At 43.8% G+C, this 17,059-nt stretch overlaps 1 protein-coding gene across 2 annotated transcripts in view; it reads left to right on the forward strand.

Moving 5' to 3' along the window:
* The first annotated feature begins 667 nt into the window (after positions 1 to 667).
* LOC112252637 (transcription initiation factor TFIID subunit 4) overlaps positions 668 to 17,059 on the forward strand; it is a 32,182-nt gene continuing 15,790 nt past the window's right edge. Inside the window, exons 1-12 of one of the 2 annotated variants that reach the window (XM_024424068.2) lie at positions 668 to 1,917; positions 2,187 to 2,356; positions 2,921 to 3,010; positions 6,421 to 6,600; positions 6,903 to 7,025; positions 7,273 to 7,362; positions 7,914 to 8,090; positions 8,444 to 8,519; positions 8,850 to 8,961; positions 10,343 to 10,512; positions 10,761 to 10,891; positions 12,754 to 12,879. In XM_024424068.2, the coding sequence (XP_024279836.1) occupies positions 705 to 1,917; positions 2,187 to 2,356; positions 2,921 to 3,010; positions 6,421 to 6,600; positions 6,903 to 7,025; positions 7,273 to 7,362; positions 7,914 to 8,090; positions 8,444 to 8,519; positions 8,850 to 8,961; positions 10,343 to 10,512; positions 10,761 to 10,891; positions 12,754 to 12,879 (2,658 nt within the window). In that variant the 5' untranslated portion in view covers positions 668 to 704. The remainder of the gene's footprint in view (positions 1,918 to 2,186; positions 2,357 to 2,920; positions 3,011 to 6,420; positions 6,601 to 6,902; positions 7,026 to 7,272; positions 7,363 to 7,913; positions 8,091 to 8,443; positions 8,520 to 8,849; positions 8,962 to 10,342; positions 10,513 to 10,760; positions 10,892 to 12,753; positions 12,880 to 17,059) is intronic. The other variant, XM_024424069.2, reaches the window with a different exon arrangement.

Here is a 17,059-nt window from a genome sequence, read left to right on the forward strand (position 1 = left end):
TGCTAGTATAAATAATACATTGTAATAAAAGTACATAAAATCATCAATGTATCTTGTCCAAGGTGGTTGCAATGCTGTGAGAAACAGTTGTACGTGTATCGAGATTCCACAATTTTTCATATCTTTGCATTAGGCTCTTATTTTGAAAAAGAGAATCCGCGATCGTGACGCTAGCATCCTGCTACATGGAAAATGGTAATATCGTTTTTCTAAATTTGGTGCTGACGGGAAATCAACATCTCGCGCGTTTTCGACATCGTCTGGAACCAATGGTGGAGTTCGTTTTGCATGGCTCGGTGCCCGTATGAGGGGAGTTTGGATTTTAGACCATTCGATTGGTGCTTAAGCGAAATCTCCACTCAAACGGGGAACCGGGGCATGCAAAACAAACTTCCACACTTCTAACACGTCTGGAATGGGTTTATTAAATAGCAGCAGTATATAGCTTATGGGTTTACTAAATAGAAGCAGTATATAGCTTTGATTTATACATTAGTAGGCCTATTTGTCTCCTTCTTTATTATACTTGTCTTGAAGCACTACTGTAGGGTATCTTGTGGAATGAGAAACTTTGAGGTACAACCAGCGCAAATCTGCATTATAGTAGAACAGTGGTCCTTTCTTGAAATTATATTTCTACATTCGAAGCCCACGCGCATGCGTACATTCTAAAATACGATTTGCACAACGGTCTATCATCAAAGATGGCGGGAGCCTCCGACCCACTGGAGGACATGCTCTTCAATGAGGTAGACGAAAAAGCAGTAAGTGACTTAGTTGGCTCTTTGGAATCGCAACTTGTCAGCCAAAAGACTTCGCCCGCCACATGTTCCGATATCAAGCGAGAAGGATCTACGGGCACTGTCAGCCAGTTCTCAGGGAAAGTGCGTGATCAAGTGGGGTCTCTGGAGCCGCCACAACAAGGACACCCAAAAGCGGCGTTAAACGCGGAACCCTGTGCGAATCAGGCAATTTCGAACAAGAGTATCACCGCTTCTACCTCTTCCATCACTACTGGGGGCATTATAAACGCTGGTACCAATTTACAAACACATGGAGCCGCATCTCGCATCATTTCCCCCGCACCACCAGGATCGGTAACTTTGCCTGCTCAGACGACTAGCTACAACAGAGGGACTGTTTTGGGTCCAGCTGAAACATCGGTGGTGACTGCTCCGAACTCAAACCTCACAACAACAACGGCTATCAGGACTCCTTCACCTGGATTACAGAGTTTTAACAGTAGCCCCGGAGCTGTGAAGTTGGTCAACTCGCCAGCTGCTGCTCCCCAAATCGGGTTAGGCGGCAACACTGTTATAAGTACTGCCAGTGCAGGCAACTCAAATATCATTGTGTCTATGGCTTCACAGCCTCCTTCTCTACCAAACTATCCTGTATCTCAATCTGCTGTGGCATTTGTTACTCCCACTGTTGCATTGCAAAGGCATCCCAACCCCATGGCCAGTGCCTCACAGAATGGAGTAATAGACCCTAAGGTTTCTGCAGTGGTCACACAGGGTGCAGGTTCTCCGGGGGCCACCACCTCTCAGGTCATGAACCGCAATAACACTCTTATTAACACTACAATGGTGGCACCCAACCAGCCAGTCTCTACTGGCCAATCAATCATTCTCGGAGGGTCTCCCTCTCCTGTTGTTGTGAACTCACCCATAAGCCAGGCACAGAGTGTGGCGAGTCCCACTCTCGCAGCCGGGGTGAAACCAACGGTTAACGGAGTTGGTCAGCCCACGGTGACCATCGTGAGGCCCCCCGGTGCTCCTGTGATGGCCACCTCCGTGCAGCAGCAGAGACCTGGGCTGGTAGCGAGTCCCACGAGGACTGTGGCACCACAGATGGTCGTCAGACCACCACAGCAGACCACCATTCAGTTACCCCCTGGATTTACCATACCTCCCGGTAAGGAACCCTACTGATGTTATCCTGATTCTAAAACCTTCAAAACCTAGGTTCTGGGTCCCCAAGCTCCATTCTGAACAGAAATGTGCACCTTTCAATGTGTTGACCCATTAGTCAATCAATTAAACATTCATATAGTCAATAACCTAGTCTGTGCTATTCATTAATGCATTTATTAACCCAATACCTAGGCCCCCAAAAAACAAAACAGTAAACCATTGAAAATGGCAAATAGAGAAAGATGTGTGACCTGACTGTTTCTCCCCCAGGTATGGTGCTGGTGCGTACAGACACAGGCCAGCTGGTAATGGTTCCTCAGCAGGTTCTAGCCCAGGCTCAGGCTAAGACCCAACAAGGCCAGGCTGCTGTCTCTAACATCTGCCCCCGGCCTGCTACACCTACCGCTGGGACCACCATCAGAGTCGGTACTCCCAGCCAGGTATGGATGGGGGAATCAGGCTGAAGTTATGTAGAGGGGGACTGAAATGTATTATGTCATATCAAACGTGTTTGTCGATCTGAACGACGTCTGTCTGCCATGTAGTGTCCAATCCTCTTTAGTGGCCCAAGTATAGACCTAGTTCCTCCTGACAAAAAAAAGAATGGCACTGCTAGATCATGTGGATTTTGCATAAGATCGATGCTGCCCATGTCAGGAATATTATTGGGGATGCTGTAGTATATGACTGCTCATGGTCATGGTCAACATCAGTCTCACGAGAACATACATTCTCGTTCGGGTCCGGTCATGGTTATCTGCTGTGGCTGTAGATTCCCATTTGTGAGCGGTATACTCTGCCACTGGGCATAACCGAAGGTCAGCCCTTACGTTGTAGGGATGTCCTGCTTTTTCTTCCTCTTCACCCTTTTAATTTCCCTCTCAAGTTGTGCCAGTGTGGGTTTCACTTTCAAGTAAGTCATAAGTTGACCATCTATACCGGTACTAATGTCTGTACTAATGTCCAGTGCACCTCTGACCCCTTGCTCCCCCTGTCCTCTGCAGGCCCCTTGTACAACCCAGGCTGTTCGTCTGGCCTCCCCTGTCCAGGCCAGAATGTTGCAGTCTCCCTCTCCCACCAGCTCTGCTATACAGGTGTGCACTTACTGTCTCCATGCAGCCCTCTGTCAGAAAAAACACACACCTAATTATAGTTAGCTACTAGAGCCTCTCAGTAGATTTTAAATGAATTTGTATTAAATACATTTCACATATTCCAGCCCTGTTTTTATTTTTGTTGTGGTTTTAGTTGTTTGACTTACAGTGCCTTCGGAAAGTAATCAGACCACTTGAAATGTTTCTACGTTTTGATACGTTACAGCCTTAATCTAACATTTTCTCAGCAATCTACACACAATACCCCATAATGACAAAGCAAAAATAGGTTTTTAGACATTTTTGCACATTTATTCAAATAAAAAACAGAAATACTTTATTTACGTAAATATTCAGACTTTTTGCTGTGAGACTCGAAATTTGAGGTCAGGTGCATCCTGTTTCCATTGATCATCCTTGAGCTGTTTCTACAACTTGATTGGAGTCCACCTGTGGAAAATTCAATTGATTGGACATGATTTGAAAAGGCACACACCTGTCTATATAAGGTCCCACATGTGACAGTGCATGTCTCAGCAAAAACCAAGCCATGAGGTCGAATGAATTGTCCGTAGAGCTCCGAGACAGGATTGTGTCGAGGCACAGATCTGGGGAATGGTACCAAAAAATGTCTGCAGCATTGAAGGTCCCCATGAGCACAGTGGCCTCCATCATTCTTAAATGGAAGAAGTTTGAAACCACCAATACTCTTCCAAGAGCTGGCCTACCAGACACACTGATCAATCGGGGGAGAAGGGCCTTGGTCAGGGAGGTGACCAAGAACCCGATGGTCACTCTGACAGAGCTCTATAGTTCCTCTGTGGAGATGGGAGAACCTTCCAGAAGGACAACCATCTCTGCAGCACTCCACCAATCAGGCCTTTATGGTAGAGCGGCCAGACAGAAGCCACTCCTCAGTAAAAGGCACATGACAGCCCACTTGGGAGTTTGTCAAAAGGCACCTAAAGACTATCAGACCATGAGAAACATGATGCTCTGATGAAACCAACATTGGCACCATCCCTACAGGGAAGCATGGTGGAGGCAGCATCATGCTGTGGGGGGTGTTTTTCAGCAGTTGGGACTGGATTGAAGCAAAGATGAATGAAGCAAAGATGAACAGAGCAAAGTACAGAGAGATCCTTGATGAAAACCTGCTCAGGACCTCAGACTTGGGTGAAGGTTTACCTTCCAACAGGACAACGACCCTAATTCACAGCCAAGACAAAGCAGGAGTAGCTTTGGAACAAGTCTCTGACTGTCCTTGAGTGGCCCAGCCAGAGCCCGGACTTGAACCTGATCGAACATCTCTGAAGAGACCTGAAAATAGCTGTGCAGCGACACTCCCCATCCAACCTGACAGCGCTTGAGAGGGTCTGCAGTAGAGGTCGACCGATTATGATTTTTCAACGCCGATACCGATTATTGGAGGACCCCAAAAAAATTCGATGCCGATTAATCGGCCGATTTAAAAACTTTCTTCTTTTTTTTATACTAATAAAACAAAAACATTTATATGTAATAATGACAATTGCAACAATACTGAATGAACACTTATTTTAACTTAATATATAATACATCAATAAAATCAATTTAGTCTCAAATAAATAATTAAATGTTCAATTTGGTTTAAATAATGCAAAAACAACGTGTTGGAGAAGAAAATAAAAGTGCAATATGTGCCATGTAAAAAAGCTAACGTTTAAATTCCTTGCTCAGAACATGAGAACATATGAAAGCTGGTGGTTCCTTTTAACATGAGTCTTCAATATTCCCAGGTAAGACATTTTAGGTTGTAATTATTCTACTAATTATAGGACTATTTCTCTCTATACCATTTGTATTTCATTAACCTTTGACTATTGGATGTTCTTATAGGCACTTTGGTATTGCCAGTGTAACAGTATAGCTTCCGTCCCTCTCATCGCTCAAACCAGGAACACAACGACAACAGCCACCCCCGAAGCAGTGTTACCCATGCAGAGCAAGGGGAACAACCACTCCAAGTCTCAGAGCGAGTGACGTTTGAAACGCTATTAGCGCGCACCCCGCTAACTAGCTAGCCATTTCACATCGGTTACACCAGCCTAATCTCGGGAGTTGATAGGCTTGAAGTTATAAACAGTGCAATGCTTGACGCACAACGAACAGCTGCTGGCAAAACGCACAAAAGTGCTGTTTGAATGAATGCTTACGTGCCTGCTGTTGCCTACCACCGCTCAGTCAGACTGCTCTATCAAATCATAGACTTAGTTATAACATAATAACACACAGAAATACGAGCCTTGGGTCATTAATATGGTCGAATCCGGAAACTATCATCTCGAACAAGACGCCTATTCTTTCAGTGAAATACGGAACCGTTCCGTATTTTATCAAAGGGGTGGCATCCATTAGTCTAAATATTCCTGTTACATTGCACAACCTTCAATGTTATGTCATAATTAAGTAAAATTCTGGCAAATTCTGGCAAATTAGGCAGCCTAAACTGTTGCAACGATAAGCACCGCATCGATTATATGCAACGCAGGACACGCTAGATAAACAAGTAATATCATCAACCATGTGTAGTTAACTAGTGATTATGATTATGATTGATTGATTGTTTTTTATAAGATAAGTTTAATGCTAGCTAGCAACTTACCTTGGCTTACTGCATTCGCGCAACAGGCAGGCTCCTCGTGGAGTGCAATGAGAGGCAGGTGGTTAGAGCATTGGACTAGTTAACTGTAAGGTTGCAAGATTGAATCCCCCGAGTTGACAAGGTAAAAATCTGTCGTCCTGCCCCTGAACAAGGCAGTTAACCCACCGTTCCTAGGCAGTCATTGAAAATACGAATGTGTTCTTAACTGACTTGTCTAGTTAAATAAAGGTGTAAGAAAAACAAAAAAAACAACCGGTTTTATGAAAACTTGAAATCGGCCCTAATTAATCGACCATGCCGATTAATCGGTCGATCTCTAGTCTGCAGAGAAGAATGAGAGAAACTCCCCAAATACAGGTGTGCCAAGCTTGTAGAGTCGTACCCAAGAAGACTCGAGGCTGTTGTCGCTGCCAAAGGTGCGTCAACAAAGTACTGAATAAAGGGTCTGAATAATTATGTAAATGTGATATTTCAGTTCTTTTATTTTTTATAAATTAGTGAACATTTCTAAAAACCTGTTCTTGCTTTGGTATTGTGTGTAGATTTTGAAAAAAAAAAAGATCTAATCAAGTTTAGAATAAGGCTGTAACGTAACAAAATGTGGAAAAAGTGAAGGCGTCTGAATACTTTCCGTAGGCACTGTGTTATGTTGTGGTAAATGGTTGTTTACTCTCTCAGCTGAACTATGTGTGTCGTGTTAACTGTTTTTTTCTCTTCGACTGTATAAAGTTCTAGTCATATTTATGCCTGTTGCCATTCTCTCCAGAAGGCGATAACCATGGCTCCTGCAGGTGCGTCTGTGTCGGTGAAGATGACCACCCCTCAGAAAGCCCAGTCAGTGATCACAGGGGGTCAAGCCCTGGCCAAGCCTGGTGCTGTACGGCCCACTGCAGCAGCAGCCAGTGCCTCCACAACCCCTACAATGGTAACTGCACCAGTCTCCCAGGTTTGTCAATTGTGTTACTTTACTGACACTTTGCTAGACCCAAACAGTGTGTGGTTTACCATGTGGTGAGTTGATTGACATATTTTTTTTATTGGCCAGTTTCCCACTGGGGGGGGGGTGTTATTTACTGTAAAGTGTTTTGCTATTTTAAATGCCCCTTTAAAATAATGTTTTGAGTTGATTTAGTAATGTTTTCTAATACCAGAAGTGGTGGTGACATGAGAAGCAAAGTTTGCAAGACTTATCAATCATTTTCATAGAAAGTCTAATCCTACTCAATGACCCATTCCCCTCTCTTGCAGGAAATGCAAGAAAATGTGAAGAAGTGCAAGAACTTCCTGTCCACCCTGATCAAGCTGGCGTCCCACAACTCCCCATCTCCAGACACATCCAAGAACGTCAAGGGCCTGGTGCAGGATCTTCTGGTGAGTCAAGACTCCTATAGAACACTAGGTTAAGAATATGATGAGTAGATGACGTCCTTGTGGCGTTTGTCGTTAACTCGCGCCTTATAAATGATCAACGAGTGGCTTATATGTGACAGTTATTATAAGGAGTGATGGCTTTTCACATTTTGTTATCTGGTTCAATTGTCAGCGTGGAATTATGACATTTCCTTTTATTTATTTATTTGTCTGATTTTCACACTTAATGTCTTCTTTCTTTGATCAGGATGCTAAAATCGAGCCTGAGGAGTTCACCACACGTCTGCAGGCTGAGCTGAAGTCCTCTCCCCAGCCATACCTCATCCCCTTCCTCAAGGTTTGTTTGTTACCCTTAACCGTCAGCCGGACCTTTTTCTGAGCTCATTGCTATGCAATTACTAAAGTACCATGTAACATGTTACTACAATGTTACTAGTGTAATTAGTGTCACTACCCAGGTATAAAGAGCAAATTTGCGTAAATTGTTACCCTGACATAGTAAATTGTTACCCTGACATAGTAAATTGTTTCCCTGACATAGTAAATTGTTTCCCTGACATAGTAAATTGTTTCCCTGACATAGTAAAATGTTACCCTGACATAGTAAATTGTTACCCTGACATAGTAAATTGTTTCCCTGACATAGTAAATTGTTTACCCTGACATAGTAAATTGTTTCCCTGACATAGTAAAATGTTACCCTGACATAGTAAATTGTTTCCCTGACATAGTAAATTGTTTCCCTGACATAGTAAATTGTTTCCCTGACATAGTAAATTGTTTCCCTGACATAGTAAAATGTTACCCTGACATAGTAAATTGTTACCCTGACATAGTAAATTGTTGACGACATTACCACGTAACCCGTATTTGTTTCCTTCCGTTCAGAAAAGCCTTCCTGCCCTGCGGCTGTCCCTGCTCAACAACCAGCAGACTCTGCTGGCCTCCACCAACGCTTCTGCCCTGGCCGCTGCCTCCACTACTACCACCAGCGCTATCAGGGCCCGGCTCCCCACCACCATCAGCCCCGCCACAGGCATTGTCAGGACACCCACCACTTCTCTGGTACGACCCTCTCGAACTTAGACACTGGAGACTGGAAAGATGCGCTGCCGTTTTTAAGGGTTCTTCTTTCCATAGTAGGCCAGGCAGTTATGCACCACTTGGCTCAAACTATTGTGAGTTCCGTTTTCTGTTCCAGGCTTTATGTGTCACATGCACAAGTACAGTGAAATGCTTAACTTGCTAGCTCTACCCAACAGTGGAGTATTCAATATCAAAGTAGTATAACTAATAATAAAAATAATTAAAAAAAAACACAATAAATAAGGGAGGAAGCTATATACAGGGACAGTGCCAGTACCAAATGTCCAATGTGCAGGGATACTGTTCATGTTCTCATGGTTCCTCTCTTCCAGGGTGTGAGAAGACCAGGGGTTCAGGGGGTCCAGACTCGCATGCCGATGGTCATCCCTCAGACCATCCGGCCACAAGGTACTGGCACCGCACAGCGCCCTCTCTCTCCATGCAGGAAACGGACAACCTCAATAGGCGATCCCGGCGCTCTCGACCTGTGCTATTGTTGAAGGGAAGAGGTTATCCCCAGTGGACACTTGTTTTACCCACATCGTTCAATTATTCAAGGCCTGGATGATTATTAAGTGTCTCGGGTGTTAAAAGTGTTGAGCTCTAACAGAAATGGACCAGCAGGGGAGGCCCCAGGACCGGATTTGAAAACCCCTTGTTAAGAGCAATGCACCGAGGCCCATTTTCTCACCATGCTATTGAACAGCTTTGTAATGATATGTTTTGTTTCTTTGTCAGGCACAGTTGCAAGAGGACTCACTATTATTGCAGGCAGATCCCCTGTGGGCATTGGTGCCCAGGCCTCTGCCAATCAGAAGAAGCTGAATGAGCCTGGAGGCGGGACGTTCAGGTACAGAATATCCAGGTTGGCAGGGGGAAACTATACTCTCTGTAACCAGGTTTCCTTCCAACCTTTTTATGCAGGTAAAGTACATGTGGGATAAAAACGTTTAGTGACAGGCCTGACGGAAACGACATTTAACAACAAATTTGACAAATGTCGTGGAAATGCTTTTATGCACAAATATTGATCTAATAACCGTTATATCGAAGTAAACTTGGAGTCACGTGAGATGACTTGTTGTGTGACCCTCCCACTACGACTCGTTGGGAAAGCATGAAGTTCATTAGGCTACAGATGAAATAAGTCATAATGAACTTCAAAGGGTGATGAAAGTGCAAGGTGAGCTTGATGCTCCTTTCCAATAAATATCCAGGGTCTTATACAGGTTACATTATCATCGATGCTTGGCTTCCATTTGACAAATACAAATAATCTATCTCATGTATGTCAGCTATACCCGCACTGTATCTGGAAAGGGACAACTGAACGCATTCAACTGAAATGTCTCTTCCGCATTTAACCCAACCCCTCTGAATCAGAGAAGTGCGGGGGGGGGGCTGCCTTAATCGACATCCATGTCTTTGGTGCCCTTGGGGAACAGTGGGTTAACTTGCTTGCTCGGGCAGAATGACTGATTTTTACCATGTCAGCTCGGGGATTCGAACCAACGACCTTTAGGTTTCTGGCCCAACACTCTAGCCACTAGGCCTGTTGGCAATACCAGAGTGGGCACACTCGCTATATAACGCAACATTTTTTGTGGGATTTGAAAATGTGATGGAAACACTTAACTTGTATTTGGTACATGGGGAATTAAACCACAGAAGGTATTTCTATGTGTAAATGTCATCACTCACAGCCTTTTATCTGCAACAAGTCAATTTGATGGAAACATCTCTTGTGGGAAATGTGCATATTGTTTTTATGCAGATTTTTAAATATTCACATAAATATCTCACCGATTGGATGGAAACCTAGCTACTTTGGGTATCTGACCCCATGTAAACCTACAGTGTTTGAGGCTCCTGAGACTGTTTGGCTTAGTTTTACTGTGATATTTTTCCATGACGCACAGAAACAGATCCACCACAGGATGGCAGCATTTCACACATTTTGACACAATGGTGGGGTTGAGAAACACACTTAAGAAACACCAACTCCTGTCCTTGATCTGTGTGTAAATTACTTCATGTTCTTTTGAGAAATTGACATGAAATCCACATGGTGTAATTCTCTAGGCAACCACCAAATGTATATTCATGTGTAGCTTTCTTTAATGAACCAGAAAATCAAGATCTAACTGACTGATTAACAAAGTTAGCTGGCCAACTTAATGATCTTGCTTTCTGGAGCGCCCCACTGATCTGTGTATACTACATCTCTTTAGGGATGATGATGACATCAACGACGTGGCGTCCATGGCGGGGGTGAACCTGAACGAGGAGAACGCCCGCATCATGGCCACCAACTCTGAGCTGGTGGGCACCAAGATCCGCTCCTGTAAGGACGAGGCCTTCCTCCCGCCAGGCCTGCTGCACAGACGCATCATGGAGACCGGTATGTGCAATAACCTGTCCTTTCTCCTGAACCAGCTATAAATCCCCGAAGTGTGCACTTGTTCACTTACTTATATATTGGATATGAAGAGAAATGACTAGTGTCAGAAATACGCTTCTGAAAGAAGTGGAGCTGGGCCCTGATGTCTGTCGATCGTCAATAAATGAGTGACCGCACCTTACCATCCTACCACAGATAACGGCACTGATTGGCTGCTAATGCCTTTCTCTCTCTTTCTTCTGCAAAAGCCAAGAGGTTTGGGGTGACAGAGGTCCCAGCTGAGGCAGTGAACTACATCTCCCATGCCACCCAGGCCAGGCTGAGATCCGTGCTAGAGAAAGTGTCAACTATTGCCCAGCACCGCACTGACGGGGGCAAGGTAAGAACAGGAAGAGTCGAGGTTATCATGAACAGAAGCAGGTGAAGAGTACAAGCGCAACAGTACATGAATAACACAAAAATAACACATGACCAACATGAACAGTACACAAACTACATGAACAGTACATGAACAGGGGACAAACCAAATGAACAACATCATGAACCGTACACAAACTACATGAACAACTTCATGAACAGTACAAAAACTACATAAACAACATCATGAACAGTACATAAACAACAGCATGAACAGTACATAAACAACAGCATGAACAGTACACACACTACATGAACGGTACACAAACTACATGAACAACATCAAGAACAGTACAGTCGTGGACAAATGTTTTGAATGACACAAATATTAATTTCCACAACGTTTGCTGCTTCAGTGTCTTTAGATAGTTTTGTCAGATGTTAACTATGGAATACTGAAGTATAATTACAAGCATTTCATAAGTGTCAAAGGCTTTTATTGACACTTACATGAAGTTGATGCAGAGTCAATACTTGCAGTGTTGACCCTTCTTTTTCAAGACCTCTGCCATTCGACCTGGCATGCTGTCAATTAACTTCTGGGCCACATCCTGACTGATGTGGCAGCCCATTCTTGCATAATCAATGCTTGGAGTTTGTCAGAATTTGGACCCAAAATATCAATGTTTTGTTCCCCGAGCCACTTAGTTATCACTTTTGCCTTATGGCAAGGTGCTCCATCATGCTGGAAAAGGCATTGTTTGTCACCAAACTGTTCCTGGATGGTTGGGAGAAGTTGCTCTCGGAGGATGTATTGGTACCAGTCTTTATTCATGGCTGTGTTTTTAGGCAAAATTGTGAGTGAGCCCACTCCCTTGGCTGAGAAGCAACCCCACACATGAATGGTCTCAGGATGCTTTACTGTTGGCATGACACAGGACTGACTGATGATAGCGCTCACCTTGTCTTCTCCGGACAAGCTTTTTTCCGGATGCCCCAAACAATCGGAAAGGGGATTCATTAGAGAAAATGACTTTACCACAGTCCTCAGCAGTCCAATCCCTGTACCTTTTGCAGAATATCAGTCTGTCCCTGATGTTTTTCCTGGAGAGAAGTGGCTTCTTTGCTGCCCTTCTTGACACAAGGCCATCCTCCAAAAGTCTATGCCTCACTGTGCGTGCAGATGCACTCACACTTGCCTGCTGCCATTTCTGAGCAAGCTCTGTACTGGTGGTGCTCCGATCCCGCAGCTGAATCAACTTTAGGAGACGGTCCTGGCGTTTGCTGGACTTTCTTGGGCGCCGTGAAGCCTTCTTCACAACAATTGAACCGCTCTCCTTGAAGTGCTTGATGATCCGATAAATGATTGATTTAGGTGCAATCTTACTGACAGCAATATCCTTGCCTGTGAAGCCCTTTTTGTGCAAAGCAATGATGATGGCACGTGTTTCCTTGCAGGTAACCATGGTTGACAGAGGAAGAACAATGATTCCAAGCACCACCCTCCTTTTGAAGCTTCCAGTCTATTATTCGAACTCAATCAGCATTGACAGCGTGATCTCCAGCCTTGTTCAGAATCACTGACATGATGTCAGCTGTTCCTTTTGTGGCAGGGCTGAAATGCAGTGGAAATGTTTTTTGGGGGATTCAGTTCATTTGCATGGCAAAGAGGGACTTTGCAATTAATTGCAATTCATCTGATCACTCTTCATAACAAACTGGAGTATATGCAAATTGCCATCATACAAACTGAGTCAACAGACTGTACATGAACAGTACATGAACAGCATCATGAACAGTACATGAACAATAGCATCCTACGTGTACCTTTTTATTTAATTTTTTTCACTCTCCCTTTCTCCTGTCCCTTCCCCCTCTATGCAGGATGAGGAGTGGTATGAGCCGTCGACAGACGTCAGGGCCCAGCTCCGCTTCTTTGAGCAGCTGGACAGGATGGAGAAACAGAGGAAGGACGAGCAGGAGAGGGAGGTCCTACTCAAAGCTGCCAAGGTAGAGACACGCACCACCGGACTACATGCCCACCGGGACTGTGCTACTACCACATTACCGCATCACCGGCAATAATTTGTTCAACTCCAGGAGAGGAGTGGCCTGTTAATAGTTGCAGTGTGTTTGTCGGTGCGTGTGCGGACGCGTTTCCACCCCATGGGAACGATGAGACACATGAAAACGGAGGTAATTAGTGGAGTTTGAACAGAAACCACAACTCCCTCTACAGACATCATTAGACCTCCACGGGAGTGTACACACACACACACTAATTAAGTTAATGTGGGATAGAGATGTCATCCAGGAGATAATTAGCTCTGTGGTGCTGTGTAGATGGGATCTCACCAACCATATTAACACTGTCATGTGGGAGTCGGCCTAGTTACTATGCATTGCCCTGCTTGTAATTGACATTAGACAACACATACACTGGACAAAAATATAAACGCAACAATTGTAAAGATTTTACTGAGTTACAGTTCATACAAGGAAATCAGCCAATTTAAATTAACGAATTAGGTCAATCTATGGATTTCACATGACTAGGAATACAGCTACCTTAAAGAAATGTAGGGGTGTGGATCAGAAAACCAGTCAGGATCTGGTGTGATGACCATTTGCATCATGCAGCGCGACACATCTCCTTTCGCTTAGAGTTGACCAGGCTGTTGATTGTGGCCTGTAGAATGTTGTCCCCCTCTTGTGGCTGTGTGAAGCTGCGGGATATTGTTCGGGAACTGGAACAGGCTGTCGTACACGTCGACCCAGAGCATCCCAAACATGCTCAATGGGTGACGTCTGGTGAGCGGCGCGAGGAGCAGAGCGTGCCCAATTTGACTGGAGCGCGGAGCGAGATTCCCGAAGGCTGGAGCATCAGCTGCCTTCTCGCCCGCTCCAGTAGCGCTCACTTCACGAGTTCAGGGCATGCCAGGCCCAGCACTCACGTGTAGGCTACTCTGTCGATTACTTGTGTGCTGCTATGGCTACTCTCATGGAGTTTGCTAAATATTTTCGTTAAAAAAACTGATCAAATGCACAGGTGCCAAATCAAGGTGACTTACAAAGATGAGGACTAAGAGTAGTATAGTGAGTGCAATGATGTAAGGTCCATAACTAAAGAATCATATTGTGGAATCTGAAAAGACGCGTATGCTAAAAGAAAGGAACGAGGTGTGTAGCTAATTGTCATTGTAGCAAAGTATTTATAAACAAAAAATCTGATCACTTAAGTTTCCTTTTATTTTTTAATTTCTATTATCTATACAATTGATTTTGGCCCAATAGACCTGGCATATTCCAACTTTCAAGGAGCTTTCTGTTTTCATTGGGTTATTTTGCTTAAAAACCTTTTATGCTTACAACTCTGCATGCATGTCAAGAGTGGCCAAAAGGGGTGTTTAGGGTCCCCAGTGGCTCTGCAAGAGCAGAGAGGATATTCTCCGCTGCTGACCTGCTCTCTAGGAACAATCACATGAGCCTGAAGCCACAGACTCTGGCCAAACTCGTCTTTCTAGAAATTAATTCAAAGGCACTGTACACTGAGCCTAATAAGGCTTTTTTTGTTTAATTTGTATTTAATTCTAAGTAAATCACAGCCTATATGTGCAATTTATATACTAAAAATGATTTGATTTCAATTAGATGTTTAAATGCTGAGCGCTTAATGTCTCCGACTTAATGTCTCCGAGTGTTGCACTCGCAAATGCTTCGCAATGTATTTCTTTGTAGGCTATAACCTTGAAATAATTGGCTCCCTGTCTAGCTCTTGACCCTATTTAGAGTGTTTATATGCTGTTTTAATACGACATGTAGCCTATTTGAAATGACGAGCACTTCTTACATCTTTTCATGTTTTATTCAAATACTTTTCATTCAAATCTTTTCATTCAATGGTTTGGTTTCAACGCTTCAAACCAAATGGTAGGTCCAAAAATAGATGGGTGTTGGTGAAATTGTGATTTTGATGAATGGAGTGAATTTGGAGCTGCGTTTTTTTTTTTTTTTCATGTGAGCAGGTAGCGGTTTTTAGCAGAGCACTTGGAAAGGACGCAGAGCTCCGGAGAGGTGCACAAGCACCGCTCCATGAGCGGTGAGCGGGATTTCCGACCGCTCAACTCCACTCACATACTCTGCTGGTGAGTAACGCAGGCCATGGAAGAACTGGGACACTTTCAGCTTCCAGGAATTGTGTACAGATCCTTATGACATGTGGGTCGTACATTATCACGCTGAAAACGTGTGATGGCGGCGGATGATTGGCGCGACAACGGGCCTCAGGATCTCGCCACGGTATCTCTGTGCATTCAAATTGCCAGCGGTAAAATGCAATTGTGTTTGTTGTCTGTAGCTTATGCCTGCCCATACCATAACCCCACCACCAACATGGAGCTCTCTGTTCACAACTTTGACATCAGCAGACCACTCGCCCACACGACGCCGTACACGCTGCTTGCCATCTGACCGGTACAGTTGAAACCTGGATTCATCCGTTACGAGCACACTTCTCCAAAGTGCAAGTGGCCATCGACAGTGGGAATTTACCCATTGAAGTCGGTTACAACGCCCATCTGCAGTAAGGTCAAGACCCTGGTGAGGACGACGAGCACGCAGATGAGCTTCCCTGGGATGGTTTGTGCAGAAAATATTTGGTTGTGCAAACCAACAGTTTCATCAGCTATCCAGGTAAATGGTTTCAGACGATCCCGCAGGGGAAAATAAAAACGTGGTCTGCGATTGTGAGGCTGGTTGGACGTACTGCCAAAATTAATACAATTATGTTGGAGGTGGCTTATAGTAGAGAAATTAACATTCAATTCTCTGCCAACAGCATCTGGTGGACATTCCTGTAGTCAGAATGCCAATTGCACGCTCCCTCAACTTGAGACATTGATCATGCTGTTTAATCAGGTTCTGTGCCACACCTGTAAGGTGGATGGATTATCTTGGAAATGCGCATTAACAGGGATGTAAAGAAATTTGTGCACACAATTTCAATTTTATTTCAGCTATTGAAACATGGGACCAACATTGTTTAAAAAAAAAAAAGTGTTCAGTATATAATTGACTAAAAGTGAAAAACCAATACTTCTCTTCCCACACCAGATGCATAATCTTTATCAGTAGTTCAGAACAATAACTGTAATATACTATAACAGTGTTCTACAGCCCACATTGGTGCTATGATCTGCGGCTGTGACTAATGGAATTTTGGATGACGGTAATTGGCTAGCTAAATGACGCGGTCTCATTAATAACCATTCAAATAGCAATAGACTTTTGGTAAAAAAGCAAAACATGTCTTTTTATTTCGGAAATCTGGATTGCCACACAACAAAAAGATGTGATCTCGTCTCAAAGTAATCATCAAGGTATGAAATTATTATTTTCAGATACAATCTCTTTTTGGGCTTAGTTGTGTTCAATTTGCAGAGTACAATTTATTATATTTATTTTGCGCCCCCCGGTTATTTTCCTGACGCTGAAGTTGTACATTTCCAAGTTTAGACGAAGTGACTGCTAAATGCTAACTCCCGATCTTATAAGCCATTTCTGTATGCATAGCTAGCACACAGAAATTGGTGCTTGTAGTCAGTCGTTAACTGTTGATTGGTGACTATGGCATGAACATATATTGGGGTTGACATCCATACAAGCATTTTCTACTCCGAACTCAACATAGTGTGAAATGCAAGTCGGAAGTTCACATACACCTTAGCCAAATACATTTAAACTCAGTTTTTCACAATTCCTGACATTTAATCCAAATAAAAATTAATTGCCTTAGGTCAGTTAGGATCACCACTTTATTTTAAGAATGTGAAATGTCAGAATAATAGTAGAGTGATTTATTTCAGCTTTTATTTCTTTCATCACATTCCCAGTGGGTCAGAAGTTTACATCCACTCAATTAGTATTTGAAAGCATTGCCTTTAAATTGTTTAACTTGGGTCAAACGTTTAAGGTAGCCTTCCACAAGCTTCCCACAATAAGTTGGGTGAAGTTTGGCCCATTCCTCCTGACAGAGCTGGTGTAACTGAGTCAGGTTTGTAGGCCTCCTTGTTCGCACATACTTTTTCAGTTCTGCCCACGTATTTTCTATAGGATTGAGGTCAGGGCTTTGTGATGGCCACTCCAAATCCTTGACTTGGTTGTCCTTAAGCCATTTTGCCACAACTTTGGA

Source organism: Oncorhynchus tshawytscha, linkage group LG06, assembly GCF_018296145.1.
Source record: "Oncorhynchus tshawytscha isolate Ot180627B linkage group LG06, Otsh_v2.0, whole genome shotgun sequence".
Classification (NCBI taxonomy): domain Eukaryota; kingdom Metazoa; phylum Chordata; class Actinopteri; order Salmoniformes; family Salmonidae; genus Oncorhynchus; species Oncorhynchus tshawytscha.